Source organism: Salvelinus sp. IW2-2015, linkage group LG9, assembly GCF_002910315.2.
Source record: "Salvelinus sp. IW2-2015 linkage group LG9, ASM291031v2, whole genome shotgun sequence".
Classification (NCBI taxonomy): Eukaryota; Metazoa; Chordata; class Actinopteri; order Salmoniformes; family Salmonidae; genus Salvelinus; species Salvelinus sp. IW2-2015.
In genome coordinates, this window is record NC_036849.1 from 32,465,890 (window position 1) to 32,481,499 (window position 15,610).

General features: G+C 41.2%; 1 protein-coding gene across 1 annotated transcript; it reads left to right on the top strand.

The window, feature by feature from the left end:
- Positions 1-9,382: 9,382 nt before the first annotated feature.
- On the top strand, positions 9,383-14,959 carry LOC111968368 (protein odd-skipped-related 1). The gene is made up of 2 exons (XM_023993856.2): positions 9,383-9,640; positions 13,714-14,959. The coding sequence occupies exon 2, from the start codon at positions 13,758-13,760 to the stop codon at positions 14,448-14,450; it is 693 nt and encodes a 230-aa protein (XP_023849624.2). The 5' UTR covers positions 9,383-9,640; positions 13,714-13,757; the 3' UTR covers positions 14,451-14,959.
- Positions 14,960-15,610: the final 651 nt, after the last annotated feature.

Below are 15,610 nucleotides of genomic sequence, written 5' to 3' on the forward strand. Positions count from 1 at the left end.
AGTTACAGAACCCTAACCCTAACCCCTAAGACACTTAGGGACAGTTATAGAACCCTAACCCCTAACCTAACCCTAAACCCTAACCCTAACCTAACCCCTAAACCTAACCCTAACCCTAAAGCCCTAACCCCTAACCATCTCTCATGTTAGGGGGTTAGGGTTAAAAGGGTAACTGTCCTCATGTTAGGGGGTTAGGGTTAAAAGGGTACTGTCCTAATGTTAGGGGGTTAGGGTTAAAAGGGTAACTGTCCTCATGTTAGTTAAGAAAACATCCAAAGCATGTATTCTGTCACTAGGAAAAACAGGCACTAATCTTTAATTACACAACGAAGCATGTCACAGGTGGCAATTTTCCAATCGCTTTTTCAATTGCATCGAAAGTTCTAAGCTATCCACAGGAGGCTGGTGAGGGGAGGACGGCTCATCGTAATGTCTGAAACTGAGCTAATGGAATGTAAGAAAACATATGAAAACCATGTATTTGATGTATTTGATAGTATGGATCATTTATSTATTTGATTTAGAATTTTAGGACCCATTTAGGTATAAATAATAAAATAATATACAAACGTTTGGGGTCACTTAGTTTTTTAAAGAAWAACAATATTTTTTGTCCATTAAAATAACATCAAATTGATCCGAAATACAGTGTAGACATTCTTAATGTTGTAAATGACTATTGTAACTGTAACACAATGTGCCATTGGAACACAGGAGMGATGGTTGCTGATAATAGGCCTCTGRACGCCTATGTAGATATTCCATAAAAAATCWGCTGTTTCCAGTTACAATTAGTCATTTACAACATTAACAATGTCTACACTGTATTTCTGATCAATTTGATGTTATTTTAAATTACAACATTTTTWGTTTTTCTTTCAAAAACAAGGACATTTCTAAGTGACCACAAACTTTTGAACGGTAGTGTAAATTAAAAAAGTATTTGATAAAYTATTGAATTTGGCCTTTACTACTAAAGCCCATAGAAACGCATTGAATTACACATTCATAAATAGCTAAAAAAACAGAAAGTAAATTAATCATAAGCAATATGGTTTTGAAGTGGCTGTCCTATATCTAGGAAATATACAAAATCTCAGGAATTGTATATATAAAAAAACAAAAAACATTTTTAACCCTTATATTTTGCACAAAACGACCTCAATACTTCTAATCATTTGTATGGGTTACCTTCAGACGAGTCCCGTGACACTTGGAGGGTTGTAGAACAAAACTGAATTCATAGCCCAAAACAGAGTTTGTAGCCCAAATGGTTCGGACTCTACAGACAGAAGTTGGCACATTAGCGTTACCGACCGTCGTGTTTGTGACAGTCTATTCTTTACATTGAGTGGTATATTAGTTTTCTAGGCCAAACCGTTCGGACGCTACAGACGTTGTCATGAGAAAACTGATTTTTGGGATGTCTCATGGTTTGAAAAACACCGCTGTAGCTCGGCCCTTGCACCGCAGATGCGAAAGGCCGACATAGACGGAATTCGATGGATTGAGACTCAGCCCATGTAAAAAAAAAAGAAGAAGAGATCTCTTGCTTAAATTGACAGATTTTGATGGGAATTTRTGTATTATGTTACTTAGATTGACGCGCAGGTGCGTCAATACACTTTTAGGTGACAAATTAACAATGATACATCCTTAATCATCAGACATCCTTGCAGTCTGAGTATTCAAAGAATTTCCACGTATAACAAAGGCAATAAACACTGGCCACCATTTTGAATCTGCTGGTGCWCTGGACGATGCTGTCATATAATAGCGTCTCCTCAACGATATAAAAAACATACCCCGAGTCAATCAAAAGTTCTTGGAATCACAACTTATTACCTTCTCTGTAGATTGCAACACTCACACAGAAACATACATCACAATCATTAATCTAAACACCAACAATAATATTACTGTTAATAGCCTGAAACGTCCCATAGTAGCCAGTTCATCATCTGGCACCACGTATTGGTTGGTAGTAGGAGAAACGGCCACTTCCCAACCCCCTTTATTAGTTATTACAGGTCTATTATTTTTGTAATATGAACGAGTGACCTTAAAGGGCAACARTGAAGTCCATAGGGCTCCTTTAACTTTGAGTATACCTCGATGACATCAACGAGCCGTGACTGACCCACCCCTTTTGTTTTTGCCTTATAATGAACCTCCAACAGATATATGGCCAAATGTAATTGGTTTTATTAAAATGGGAATACACATTTGAATGTACGCTGATTCGAGATCACTTTCATCTTGTGTTTTGAGTTATTGGATGTAACAATATAAGAGAATTAGAGGGGTAATAATTCAACCACAATGAAAGGTGGGGGGGGGGGGGTCTCTGAAGATATCGTTAGCTATCCGAACACAACGTTGTTTCTCTAACCTTGAGAATGGATCTAATGGGCGGCCGAGGAAGGAAACATAGCAATAATCATCTGGACCAATCATGGGTTCGTATTTCCTCATGCACCTGACTCATTTGGGTGCTGGGAAAATAGCACAGGCTTTTAATCATATCTGTTGCATGGCAACTGCTTGARTGATAAGCTCCCTATACATAGATCCATGACTACATGGAACTCTATTCCACATCAAGTAACTCATGCGAGCAGTAAAATGTAATTGAAAAAAAACAGGATAAAAATACCCCTTAAGGAACAGCGGGGACTGTGAAGGGACACACATACAGGCACAGACACATGCATACACACACACACACACATGATAACATAGATATGTGGTAGTAGAGTAGTGGCCTGAGGGCACACACTTAATGTGTTGTGAAATCTATTGTGAAATGTAATGTAGTGTTTTAAAAATTATATAACTMCCTTAACTGGACCCCAGGAAGAGTAGCTGCTGCCTTGGCAGGAACTAACGGGGATCCATAATAAACCCCAGGAAGAGTAGCTGCTGCCTTGGCAGGAACCATAATAAATACACATACAAATAAAACATATACTTCATTGGATGATTGATCACAAACATGACTTATTTTCACAAATGTATGGGGAGCATATCTTTAATAACAATAGAACAAAGCAGAGGCATATGAAGGCAGAACATTTCTAAAAGCATCGTTGTAGCCGATTAGAAAGGAACAATTTGTTAATTTTGCACTTGTTTGTAAACTGTGGGGGTGGGTACTGGCAAATGTAAATTCCACTGAGTCATATCCAAGGTCCCTCAATTGTCACGACTTCGGCGTTCYGCGGTCGACATCACCAGCCTTCTAGCCATCGCCGATCCACTTTTCATTTTCCATTTGTTTTGTCTTTGTTTTACACACCTGGTTTCAATTCCCCAATTACATGTTCATTATTTAACCCTCTGTTTTCCCCATGGTTTTTGTGCGTGTTTGTTTGTTGTATTTACGGTCCATATAGTGGGCTCGGTATATTCGACTGGTATTTGAAAGTCTTGAGTAAAATTACGTGTGTTACTCATTTCTTCTGTCCTGCGCCTGACACCTCTGCACCAGCTACARCCAGACCTATTACATCAATGTGTTTTTTTGTTTTCTAAACTCATAACTCAACCCTAAACTTAAATAATCACAATTCTTACCTAAACTTAACTAAACCTCCAACCCTAACCCTAACCAATTGGAATAACACACCTTAACAAAACCTAAACTACCAATCACATTGCTTGCTTTAAAGCAACAATCAGCAGTAGAAACAATAACAAAGTGTTTTCCTTGCCCCTGTTTCGGTAAAAAGCTGAGGGATGAGGGGCTGGAGAAATGTAACCACTCTCAAATTCATAGACAGAGCTATGGATGCAAGAACTGACCATCCATGTTGTCAAAATGTACGTTTTAACCATGTTTTGAGGCCATATAGTGTATGTTTACATGTACTTTGTTTACAAGACACTAGAGTTAAACAAGCTTATATTTTAGGTTCTCATGGAGTGTGACAGTTGAACTGAGCTCAGCAGGCATTTCTAAGTTATATTCTTCAAGAATCWATGGGTACATATCATTAACTCAAACAATGGATGTAGCATCTGCTGAGGCAGAGTGGCTCATAGAACAAGATGGAATAAGGAACACTTAAAGCTGCTTTTTAAAGCCTGCATTTAAAGTTAAGAAAGGTTTTGACAGATGACACAACAGCAACAGCTCAGACAAAACATAGTTAATCTCTCTGTTTGGGATTCAGGCACTGGTGGAATGTTTTACGTTGGAAATACGAACGGGTTATTTTGTTTAGTTAAACTCGTTCTCAAGACAAGCTGCAAGTAGCTGGGCTGATGGCTAAATGCTATCTACACATGGCTGGCTGGTAGCTAAATGCTGTCTACACATGGCTGGCTGCTAGCTAAATGCTATCTACAGTACACTTGGCTGGCTACTAGCTAAATCGCTTCTACACATTGCCTGGCTGCTAGCTAAATGCTGTTTACACATGGCTGGCTGCTAGCTAAATGCTGTCTACACATGGCTGGCTGCTAGCTAAATGCTATCTACAGTACACTTGGCTGGCTACTAGCTAAATGCTATCTACACATGGCTGGCTGCTAGCTAAATGCTGTCTACCACATGGCTGGCTGCTAGCTAAATGCTATCTACAGTACACTTGGCTGGCTACTAGCTAAATGAATCTTACACATGGCTGGCTGCTAGCTAAATGCTATCTACAGTACACTTGGCTGGCTACTAGCTAAATGCTATCTACACATGGCTGGCTGCTGGCTAAATAATATCTACACATACGCTCTTTCGCTTGGCATGGAGACCTGGCTTCGATCACACTGAAGATCATGTACTCAGCCTCCTTGCGGCTCGCCATTATTCATGTTGTCAGTCAGAAAGGGAATGATGTAAAACTAACCATTACCACATGGCGATGGAGTATAGACAAGACCGGACCTTAGAGTTCAAAACCCTGGTGCAGGAGTTTGGTCTAGCAGTATAACACAGSCAATTGTGGACTACGCATGCCCGGTGAGAGACCGTGGCGTCGACCTCTTCAACTCTAAACACTGCATCTGTCTTCATCTATATATGACAGGTAGCCTAGTGGTAAGAGCATTGGGCCAGTTACTGAAAGGTTGCTGGATCGAATCCCTGAGCTAACAAGGTAAAAATCTGTCGTTCTGCCCCTGAGCAAGGCAGTTGACCCACTGCTCCCTGGGTGCTGTGGATGGCAGTCCCCCCGCACCTCTCTGATTCAGAAGGGTTGTGTTATATGCYGAAGACACATTTCAGATGAAGGCATTCAGTTGTACAACTGACTAGTTATACCCCCTTTCCCTTACAATCCAAATAAAACAAGGGGAGTGGAATTCCCCTCTCCTTAAAATGGGTAAAAACATAATTCCCTGATGCAACATGTTACAATAACACAACATCTTGTGTGCACTGGACACACATGACTAAGTGCAATTCTCCAGCCCGTGAACTGTGTTTTATGAAATTGCAGCCGCCCCCAACATACCATAGGAGTCAGTCTGTGGCGAATGTCTCCATCCTCCAGCTTCTGTAAACAAAGACATCCTCTCCATCTGCATGCAGCCTATCAGGGAGAGACACGTTTGAATTCTATGAAAGGCCGATGGACTTAATATTCATTGGAGGACAGCTGACATCTTGCATAGATTTTAGGCCTATAGATTTTTTTCTAAAGCCCTTTATATGTCTAATAGAAACAGATCTGCAGATGTTGTCAATATCATCTTCTATTTCCCCCCTGTAGAAGAGTGTACGCCTAGCTAGCTATATGCATTGGAAAACACGTCACTTGAGCATTAATTATTAATAGGCTGCATATGAAGCATGGAAATTGTATGTCATGTTCACCTTAAATTCCCAGCTAGGTTCCAGTCATTGTGCCTGTACTGATCCAATGATCCAAAGGTCACAAACGTTGTTACTTCCCACAAAAGCCTTCCGATACACTCTACTATGACTCACTCATGTAGTAAGCTGTCTGGATTTGACTCAGCTGACATGGAGACCACAATTCCTTCGCCTTAAGTGTTTGTAAATAGTTGGTATAAAATATGCAAGTGATCTGTAAACATAATTTCTGAGGGAGGGGGAAAGGGGGGTCAATCCAGTGGCAGTCTATTACTGTAATCATATGTGTGTATAGTGGACAGTGGGCTAAACACACTCAGAAGGCTCCAGTACCACTCCGAGGGRTTCAGTACCACACAGKAGGCTCTAGTACCACTCAGAGGGGCTCTAGTACCACTCAGAGGACTCTAGTACCACTCAGAGGGGCTCTAGTACCACTCAGAGGACTCTAGTACCACTCAGAGGGGCTCTAGTACCACTCAGAGGGGCTCTAGTACCACTCAGAGGGCTCTAGTAACACTCAGGGACCTCTAGTACCACTCAGAGGGCTCTACTGCAACTCAGAGGGCTCTAGTACCACTCAGCGGGCTCTGGTACCACTCAGAGGGCTTTGGTACCACTCAGTGGGCTCTAGTACCACTCTAAGGGGGTCTAGTACCACTCAGAGGACTCTAGTACAACAAAGAGGGCTCAAGTAACACTCAGCAGGCTATAAAACCACTCTGAGGGCTCTAGTTCCACTCAGCGGGCTCTGATACCATTCAGAGGGCTCTAGTACCACTCAGCAGGCTAGTATCACTCAGCAGGCTCTAGTACCACTCAGTGGGCTCTGATACCACTCAGCGGGCTCTGATACCATTCAGAGGGCTCTAGTACCACTCAGCAGGCTCTAGTACCACTCAGAGGGCTCTAGTACCACTCAGCGGGCTCTAGTACCATTCAGAGGGTTCTAGTACCACTCAGGGGCTCTATTACCACTCAGAGGGCTCTGGTACCACTCAGAGGGCTCTAGTACAACTCAGAGAGCTCTGGTACCACTCAGCGGGCTCTGATACCATTCAGAGGGCTCTAATACCACTCAGGGGCTCTATTACCACTCAGAGGGCTCTGGTACCACTCAGAGGGCTCTAGTACAACTCAGAGAGCTCTGGTACTATTCAGAGGGCTCTATTACCACTCAGCAGTACCACTCTCTAGTATGACCCAGCGGAATCTAGTACCACTCAGCGGGCGGTAGTAGGTAGCCTAGTGGTTCGAGCGTTGGGCCAGTAACCGAGCAAGGCAGTTAACCTACTGTTTCCTGGGTTAAATGCGGAAAACACATTTCAGTTGAATGCATTCAGTTGTACAACTGACTAGGTATCCCCCTAGTACCACTCAGAGGGCCCTAGTACCACTATCCTAGAAAAAATAGTACAATTATGTCTCGCCTGTGTTTTTATTACACACAGACTTGGCTATTCGATGTGCTTCTGTGGCAGCATTGATGATAAATTCTTGAGGTCACCGCTCTTGAACTTGGCTCAGTGAGTCTTGACAAAATGTGCTCATAAAATAAACATTTCAGACTCTTTCATGACACTTATGAACAGTTTCAATCACCACATCGCATCTTTGCCTTTAAGTTGTGAAATATTTTTGTCAATCAAAATATGCAGTATTTGCCTTAAAAAAACGATTTCAATAGCAGAATGAAATCTGTCTTTGCAACATTGCATAGACTTTTGAATAGTTTGTCTTTAGAAACTATCCCTGCAATAGAATTACATATTTACAAAACATTATATATTACACTATTCTAAAGTGCATCCAGTAGTGGCTACTCTCACCATTTTAAATAATTTTTTCAATGTCATATAATGTTTTTAGCATATAATTTTTTTCAAGCTTTTTTTGACATTCGGCTACTTTTCTGTCACAATATTACCGAAATGAAATGGATAATATTCCAACAACAAAAGTTCTTGATTTGGGTTGATGTTAGACAATAAGGTTATGGCTCTGGGACTACCCATCATGTATTTGTCTGTAACGGCGGATCACAGGAGTAATAACTAACAAGGTCATGTTTTGTCCAGCAGGTGGCGGGTTTTGTACACCATAGTACCACCGCAAGGTGTTGCTTATCGACACTTAAACCATGACGGCTCAAGTGCCCTGGAGCAGGAAAAAAAAAAACATCTTGACCACAGGAGCACGAGCACCTTGTCAGTGTAACAATAACGATGTAGCGCGAGCTGCATATTTTTGGCGCATGTTGTTTTTTATATCAATCACACTTATTAGGTTCATGTATTCATTTTTTTAAATTATTAAGAAATAGCTGGTTGTTCAACAAAATCATCGATATAATTCCTAATTTTGAGTGTTTCGTGTTCCCTGCCTCATGTGAGATTGACATGGCTTCAGATATTTTACTTATGACATAAATGGACTGGAAATACCTCACCTCTTTCCTTCTTAGAAAGAAGGTGTTTTCTCCTGCAATTAAWATTAAAGGCTTGAGATGCGTCTTCATTTTTCCGTGCAAGGTGACCAATTGAATAATGGGTTTAAGGGGGGTTAAATACACGTGTGCCATTTCTTTCCCTCCAGATCTCAAGTTAAAGTGACAGTTGTATATTTTCTTTAATTAGGAGAAAGTGAAAATGTATTTGTTAGTCGTTCCACCTCGTACAGAAGCTTATTCTAAACAGGAAAAACCGGAGGCCTTATGGAATTATTTTTAAAAGAGCCGTTTATTTTTAATCCCATGAATATAATAATCGAATTAATTTGTTTGGGGGGATTTTTGCCCTTCGGATTATGGATTGTAGGTTTTAGGCCTATGAGGGAGGGTGCATGAGGTTCAGCCCGCACATTGTTTCTTCCACCAATAATACCAACCTTATGGAAATACTTATTAACATTAATATTAATACTAGGATGATAACAACAAAAAACGATAATAATAATGTGGGTGATACTTTAATTTGTTGCTGTTTGAAGCCATCAATTAAATCCATAGAGCGTGAATTGCTTCATTGCCAAATCCATTAACCCTTGATATGTTACCCTTATATGCAATGTTGTAGGCAATCAATATGCCATCTCAGCATTACCATCCACTGAGAAAAAAATGCATGACAAAYATCAAATGCTCCTATGAATTTTAGCTGCCAGGTTATTTCCCAATATTGGGCAAGGATGAGCTATTAGAATTCGATTTCTATGACATACCAATTTTTATAGTCTTATAAGCCTAGACAGGCTAAAAAATGATCCTGCATTTTCAAATATGGGCCYGGCAAATTGACAAATGTATGTGTTCAGTAGTTGTAAACAGCCTATTGGAATTAGGCATTGCAGCCTCTCTAAAAAGAAACAAGAGAGTACAGTTAACACTATGCTACAACTATGTTCAGGCCATCACTAGAATGTTAAACTTATAATGAAAAAAAGAGAAACTTGACTTTACAGTAAGGAGCTCCCTCAAAATGTGTATGGGGGCTGGCTAAATGACGCGCATGTGCGAGTAAAGGGTTTGGRTGCAATAAAGAGGCGGTTTGAGTGCAGACCGCAGGACAGTAACAGAAGGCGTCTTCACCAGAGTCACTACAGAAGTTCTGCACACAACTATTTTGGACAGCTGTTGAACTACACGCGTGTACAATCTAAACTCGATGTGAACATGCCGGGCAAGTTGTCTTACGAAGCCCAAAACTTTCTCTGAAKTACATTAAACTTTGAACGTTTTTTTTCCAAGACGTTTTGCATCGGACCATCCGCAGGTTTTCAACTCCAGGACCACTCCGGATCCATAGGACCGAACTTACATCTGAACTGGTAACTATTTCATCGTATAACATTTTCTCTGTGATTTTTCTCTGAGCCATCAGTCAGAATACGAGGTTTAAAATGTATTTATGMRCAGGCTTCTTCYGGGGAATGACAACGCGAGGCACAATACACAAAGTTGTAAACGTTACCATAACTGATTTGAGAGTTGAGTTATTTAACATAACTGGGTCCATTCGAAGTGAATAGATGTGTTATTACAATAGCCTAGTAACAATATTCAGTTTTTGCCCGTTTTTTGACCTGTTTAATGCTGGAACTAGAAGTTAACATCTTCGACGGTGTCTTGAGCTTGCATGAGAGAGAGAGAGAGAGTCACGACTGTGAGCCTTCTGAGTTAGATGCGCGAAGAGAGTGTGAAACAGGTGGGATATTTCAGAGGTAAACGCATTCCAGCACGTTGGAGTAAAATCAACAAGGACCTAAGTGAAAATAACGACATAATTTCATGCCAAAAACCTACATTTCGTTGAATTGCATGATACATTACATGGTTTGACTTAACATGAGGAAGATGTGCCTGTTCGATGATGAGGATGCACATTTATTTGAAAAGGTATCCCCAATTAATGTATCCAAACTTTGGTACCTAACGAAACAATACCTTTTTATGTTGTTTATATATATTTTTTAAATGTATTTTTGTGGCATATTAAAGGTACTTCGAAATATTTGTTAAATGTCGATTTAATCAATTCAATATAGCTGGAGTGGTAAGGATAATTGTTATGATCATTATTCGTTTTAAGTGTCTCTTATAATAAAATGACTTAAACGAATTTTACTAGGTCGCCAAAAAAAACAAAAATACATAGCCTACATTTAATAATTGATTAACATTAAACGGTCTTCGTTGCAGGTGAATTACATTCAATCAATCGTTAAATATTTAGAGTTAAACCGGTGTTCCGGAATATAACGACAGGCTACGATGCAGTGTACTTTACATAGAAACATGGATTAGACCTATGATAGGGTTACTCTACTTCATTATTATTATTTTTTACATGGAAACACTTTATTTGATCGGGAATTGCAATAATCGGAATTAAAACAGTGGACAACGTATTGTGCTAATTGTTATGGACAAAATCATGGTTTTATGGTATCAGACATGATCTGGAACTATTGGCTTGAATTGAAATCATTCTTAGGCATATACATGTTTTATTTGCGATTGTCAGAGAACTGTTTCCCACTTTGCTTGGGTGCACACGTCTTTATTTTATTGCGCTCATATCCTCTCGTGTTCTGCATCAACACACGGCTAAAAACATGTGTCCCTGGTAATTGCTGCACAATTGACCAAAGCATCTGTATTAACGTAAGAACTCTGAAGTTGCTGTRCAATCCACACAAGGTCACCATTCCTCTTTTTTATATATATATWTTWTTTWTWTWTTTTTTATTTAACAATAGATGTTTATTAGATAGATGTTTTGCACTTGAATCCCCCTTTGAAAAAGAAAACTAAATAAATGAAGTCCAGGTTTATGAAAGATAATCTATAGCCGCAGTAGACTAGTGAGTTTGTGGATATGGATTTCATTAGATTGAGTCCTAGCCTGTATTTCTGAACCCAAAACCAATGCAATGTATTACAATGTAATGCTTTCTGTAGCCTTTTCAATTGCAATTTAAGTAGGCCCAGCCAACATGTATGCCTCTGTGCTTATGTACAACCTGAAAGAGGTAAACTCCKTCTAAATCATGACATGTACTGTTGTAGGCCCATGTCTGGAGACTACAAGAGCGCGCAAAAAATCCAAAGTAATCCGATTTTTTTCTCAGCTCAGATAAACTTGTGGAAAAGCTGCCCTGATTTTGATTGGTTTTGGCTCGTGGGGACCTAAATGTGAARGCTGGTGTGACTTTTCTTACCAACAGCAACGTAACGTTCTCCTAATTATATAACAATGTCTTGGGAAAATGTAATGAAGGTTTACCTCGGGTCACTTTATAATCCATAGGATGTTGTATTTTGTGTTAAACCATCATTTGATTTCTAAATGTCCTACCTATAATATGTATTAGAGTTAGAGTGAGCACATTCTTTAACATATACTGGGGTGATATGTGTGGGGGAACATGATAATTCGATCATGCCTTGCGTTATCTTATCTCAAATCTCATAAAAAAGTATGCTGCGTGATCGAGGCGTGGAACAGTTGGCCAGTCACGTCCAACGGGGAAACGGGATTTAGCAGTGTTTAGTTTGATTGTTGAGTCGTTAGAGATGGTATGTAGACATCAAAGGGTTTGAAGGATATGAGACCACTCGGGAGAAACCGCTGATCGCCCCTAATGACATCGTAAGTAAAAGTAAATTACTTCTGCGTCCTGATCAGAAAGGAGAAATCCCCAGGGGACGTTTGAGCTTCATTCTAATTAACACTATTTTACTTTTATTTACTGCAGAATAGCCACGTCTCTCACTCAATCCACACTTTTTTTTAACAGTGTAGGCCTTTATTCACCAATATGATCAATGGGTCATTTTCTCCAATAGGCCTATCTATACCCATATATAGCCTATTAATATCTACAATATATCTTGATRTGGCCATATTGTAGGGTTTCCTTATGTTTTGATGACATAACCCATGACCACGTTTAACAATTACATTTTGAATTCTTAATCCCACATGAACTAGAATAATGAGTAAATCATATTTTCAGAACGGTAAAATCGGAGGATTACACACAATTCCCTATGACTAACAGAATCAAACAAAGCAAACGGCATGGCTTAGGAGGTAATGCTTTTTCTTAGGAACGCTAAATCATATCACAATGGAAAGGTGCGGCTTGGGAGCTCTACTTAGACTAAAACAGAAACGACATAGGGTAACTGTGTCATACAGCATGACCATCAAATATGCTCAGAAACAAAGAGGCTTTATATTCCTTTGTTATTTCCTCTTATTAAACCTGAATAAACAGCTCACTGAGGTATTCCGTCTCAGTGAATGGTGTCATTCTATTTACCTGAGTCTTAACAGCCCAGGCATGTTTTCTGGGAACGGGAAACACCCACACCAAGCACATCCCAGTGTCTGTGTGTCAGCACTGGAAATTGTTTTGTTTTCTCACACCTTCTCTTCTCTGACATATATCCTAAGCACGTTCCACACACACGCACACACGCATGCATGCATGTATGTGGGAACACATACACACTCACACATACAGGCTCTCATCACTCGTCGTGTGCCTTGCAGACAATGACATGATTCAAGGTGTGTGTGGGTGTTGTGTGTGTGTGTGTGTGTGTGGTGTGTGTGTGTGTGTGTGTGTGTGTGTGTGTGTGTGTGTGTGTGTGTGTGTGTGTGTGTGTGTTGTGTGTGTGTGTGTGTGGTGGTGTGTTGTGTGTGTGTGTGTGTGTGTTTTGTGTTGTTGTGTGTGTGTGTGTGTGTGTGTGTGTGTTGTGTGTGTGGTGTGTGTGTGTGTGTGTGTGTGTGTGTGTGTTGTTGCCCACATGTTGAGCTGGTAGTTCCTGTGGCATGGAGGTCTGGTTCAGACAGCTCTTATCACTCTCTAAGGTGGCAAAGGGGCTCTCCCTAGAGAAAAAAAAACATCCCTTTTGTCTCAGTGGTAAAAAGGAGACATTCACATTTATCACCTTAATCCACTGATAATGAGGCCTCTTGAAAAGCAACTAGATAATCAAGATGGACCGCTTGTGTATTGGCCTGGCATTGAGGTGGTTATGTTGGGGTGTGAGGGGACAGGGGCTGTGGGGGGGAACAGGGTGAAGACACCAGGATGACCTAGCACAAGGGAGGGTAGACTCAAAGCCTGTTGGAAGTGCAGGAAATACTTAGTTAGAAATGTTTTTTGATTCATTATCAAATATCACGATTATGCTTGTTTCATTATGGAATATTATGATCAATYTTGTCATTATTTGTAGTTTTAGTTGTTGTAGTTTTAGTTGTTGTCATGGTATCAGGGGTTTGTACAACTTTTATAACAAATAATGACTTATACGAGTATTAAACGAGTACAGTTCTGTTGTGTTATCAATATGACCTAACCTTTTTGATGTGTTGCTTTTCCAGAGGGAATCCCATTGCGATTCGAGTGATCAGTAGTGACACCAATCATGGGCAGCAAAACTCTTCCAGCCCCGGTTCCCCTCCACCCCTCTCTGCAGCTGGCCAACTACTCCTTCCTCCAGGCCTCCAATGGCTTCCAGCTGCCAACGGACCAGGTCCCTGGCATCTATAGCTTCAGCGCACTGCACGCCATCCACCTCCACCAGTGGACCCTGGGCTACCCTCCCTTTGGTGTCCCCCGCTGCACTTTCTCCAAGCTCCCAGCCCTGATGGACGGCCGCTTCCCCGGCTTGCCTTCCATCCCTATCTTCCCCCACCTGGTCCAGCACAAGGACCAGGCCACTGCGGCCGCCACAGCAGCTACCGCCATGAATCTCCTTCAGGGCTCCAAGAACAAGCCCCAGCCACGCTTCGACTTCGCCAACCTGGCCACCGCCGCCACCCAGGAGGACCCGCTGAAGGCAGAGGACCTGAGCATAACAGGAGCAGCCGCCGCCACTTCTCCTCGCCATGGCGGGCTAGGCTGTCTCAAGCTGTCGTCGCCCGAGCGCAAGCCTAGCCGTGGTCGCCTTCCCTCCAAGACCAAGAAGGAGTTTGTGTGCAAGTTCTGCGGCCGCCACTTCACCAAGTCCTACAACCTGCTTATCCACGAGCGGACGCACACGGACGAGAGGCCGTACACCTGCGACATCTGTCACAAGGCTTTCCGGAGGCAGGACCACCTCCGAGACCACAGGTGAGACCTGCACTTTTCTATTTTCMATGAAGCTCTATTTAATGAACGTGGAGAATGGAGATAGATTGCTGCCAAAATGTTGTAAATGAATMAATCATATTTTATTGCATACTTTATTTATTGGCCACAGAACCTTCAACAGAAAAGCCCAGAWCCCAATTCAGTTACACTGCTGTATAAGGCCTCTACATAAGAACAGCACAGGATATAATTATTATTATTTTATTTTTTTATTGTTTCTTAAATGTTCATATGTGCCATTGATGAATCATGTTGTGCCCCCCTGACAGTGTCATGCATCAGGGTTGAGGCCTGTTCCATTTGAATTCATTCCAGTCAAAGAAATGGAACAGCCCCCAATGTAATTGGTCACAAACCTGTTATGCATTGCTTTTGAATGTGTTATGTTGAATCGATTTCTAATCAAACTTATAATTTCCCCAAGAGCGACAGACCAATTAAACGTAACGATAACGCGATTATATTTGATGCTGAATCGGAATTCAGGATCAGTATGTGTGGGAAAAAGTATCAAATGAGATGGTGTTTACAAGTGTCCAGTCAGTATCACCATACCTCTTCATTTGTAGATTGGGTTTTTAGGCAGGCCAGTCAGTATCACATACCTCTCATATGAGATGGCTTAGTGGGCCCAGCTCAGTATCCAACCGATTATCCTCTCAAATGAGATGGCTTAGTGGGCCAGTCCAGTATCTACCATAACTCTCATATTGACAGCATGGTTGAGCTAGGCCAGTCCAGTAATCACCATAGCCTCTCATATGAGATGGTTTTAGTGGGCCAGGTCAGTTGACAACGCATCAACTCTCATATGAGATGGTGTTACGCGCAGTGCCAGTCAGTATCACCCTAACACGTCTCATATGAGATGGTTTATAGTGGGGCCAGTCAGTATCGACCATAGCCCTCTCATAATGAAGATGGTTTAGTGGGTCCAGCTCAGTAACACCATAACTCTCATATCGATGGTTTAGGCCAGGCCCAGTCAGGTATCACCAATATCCTCTCATGATGGAGATCGGTTTAAGTGGGCAGTCCAGGTATCGGCCATAACCCTCTTCATAATGAGGAATGTGGTTTAGTGGGCGTCACGTGCAGTAACACCATACGACGTTTCAATACTTGAGCATGGTTTTAATACGC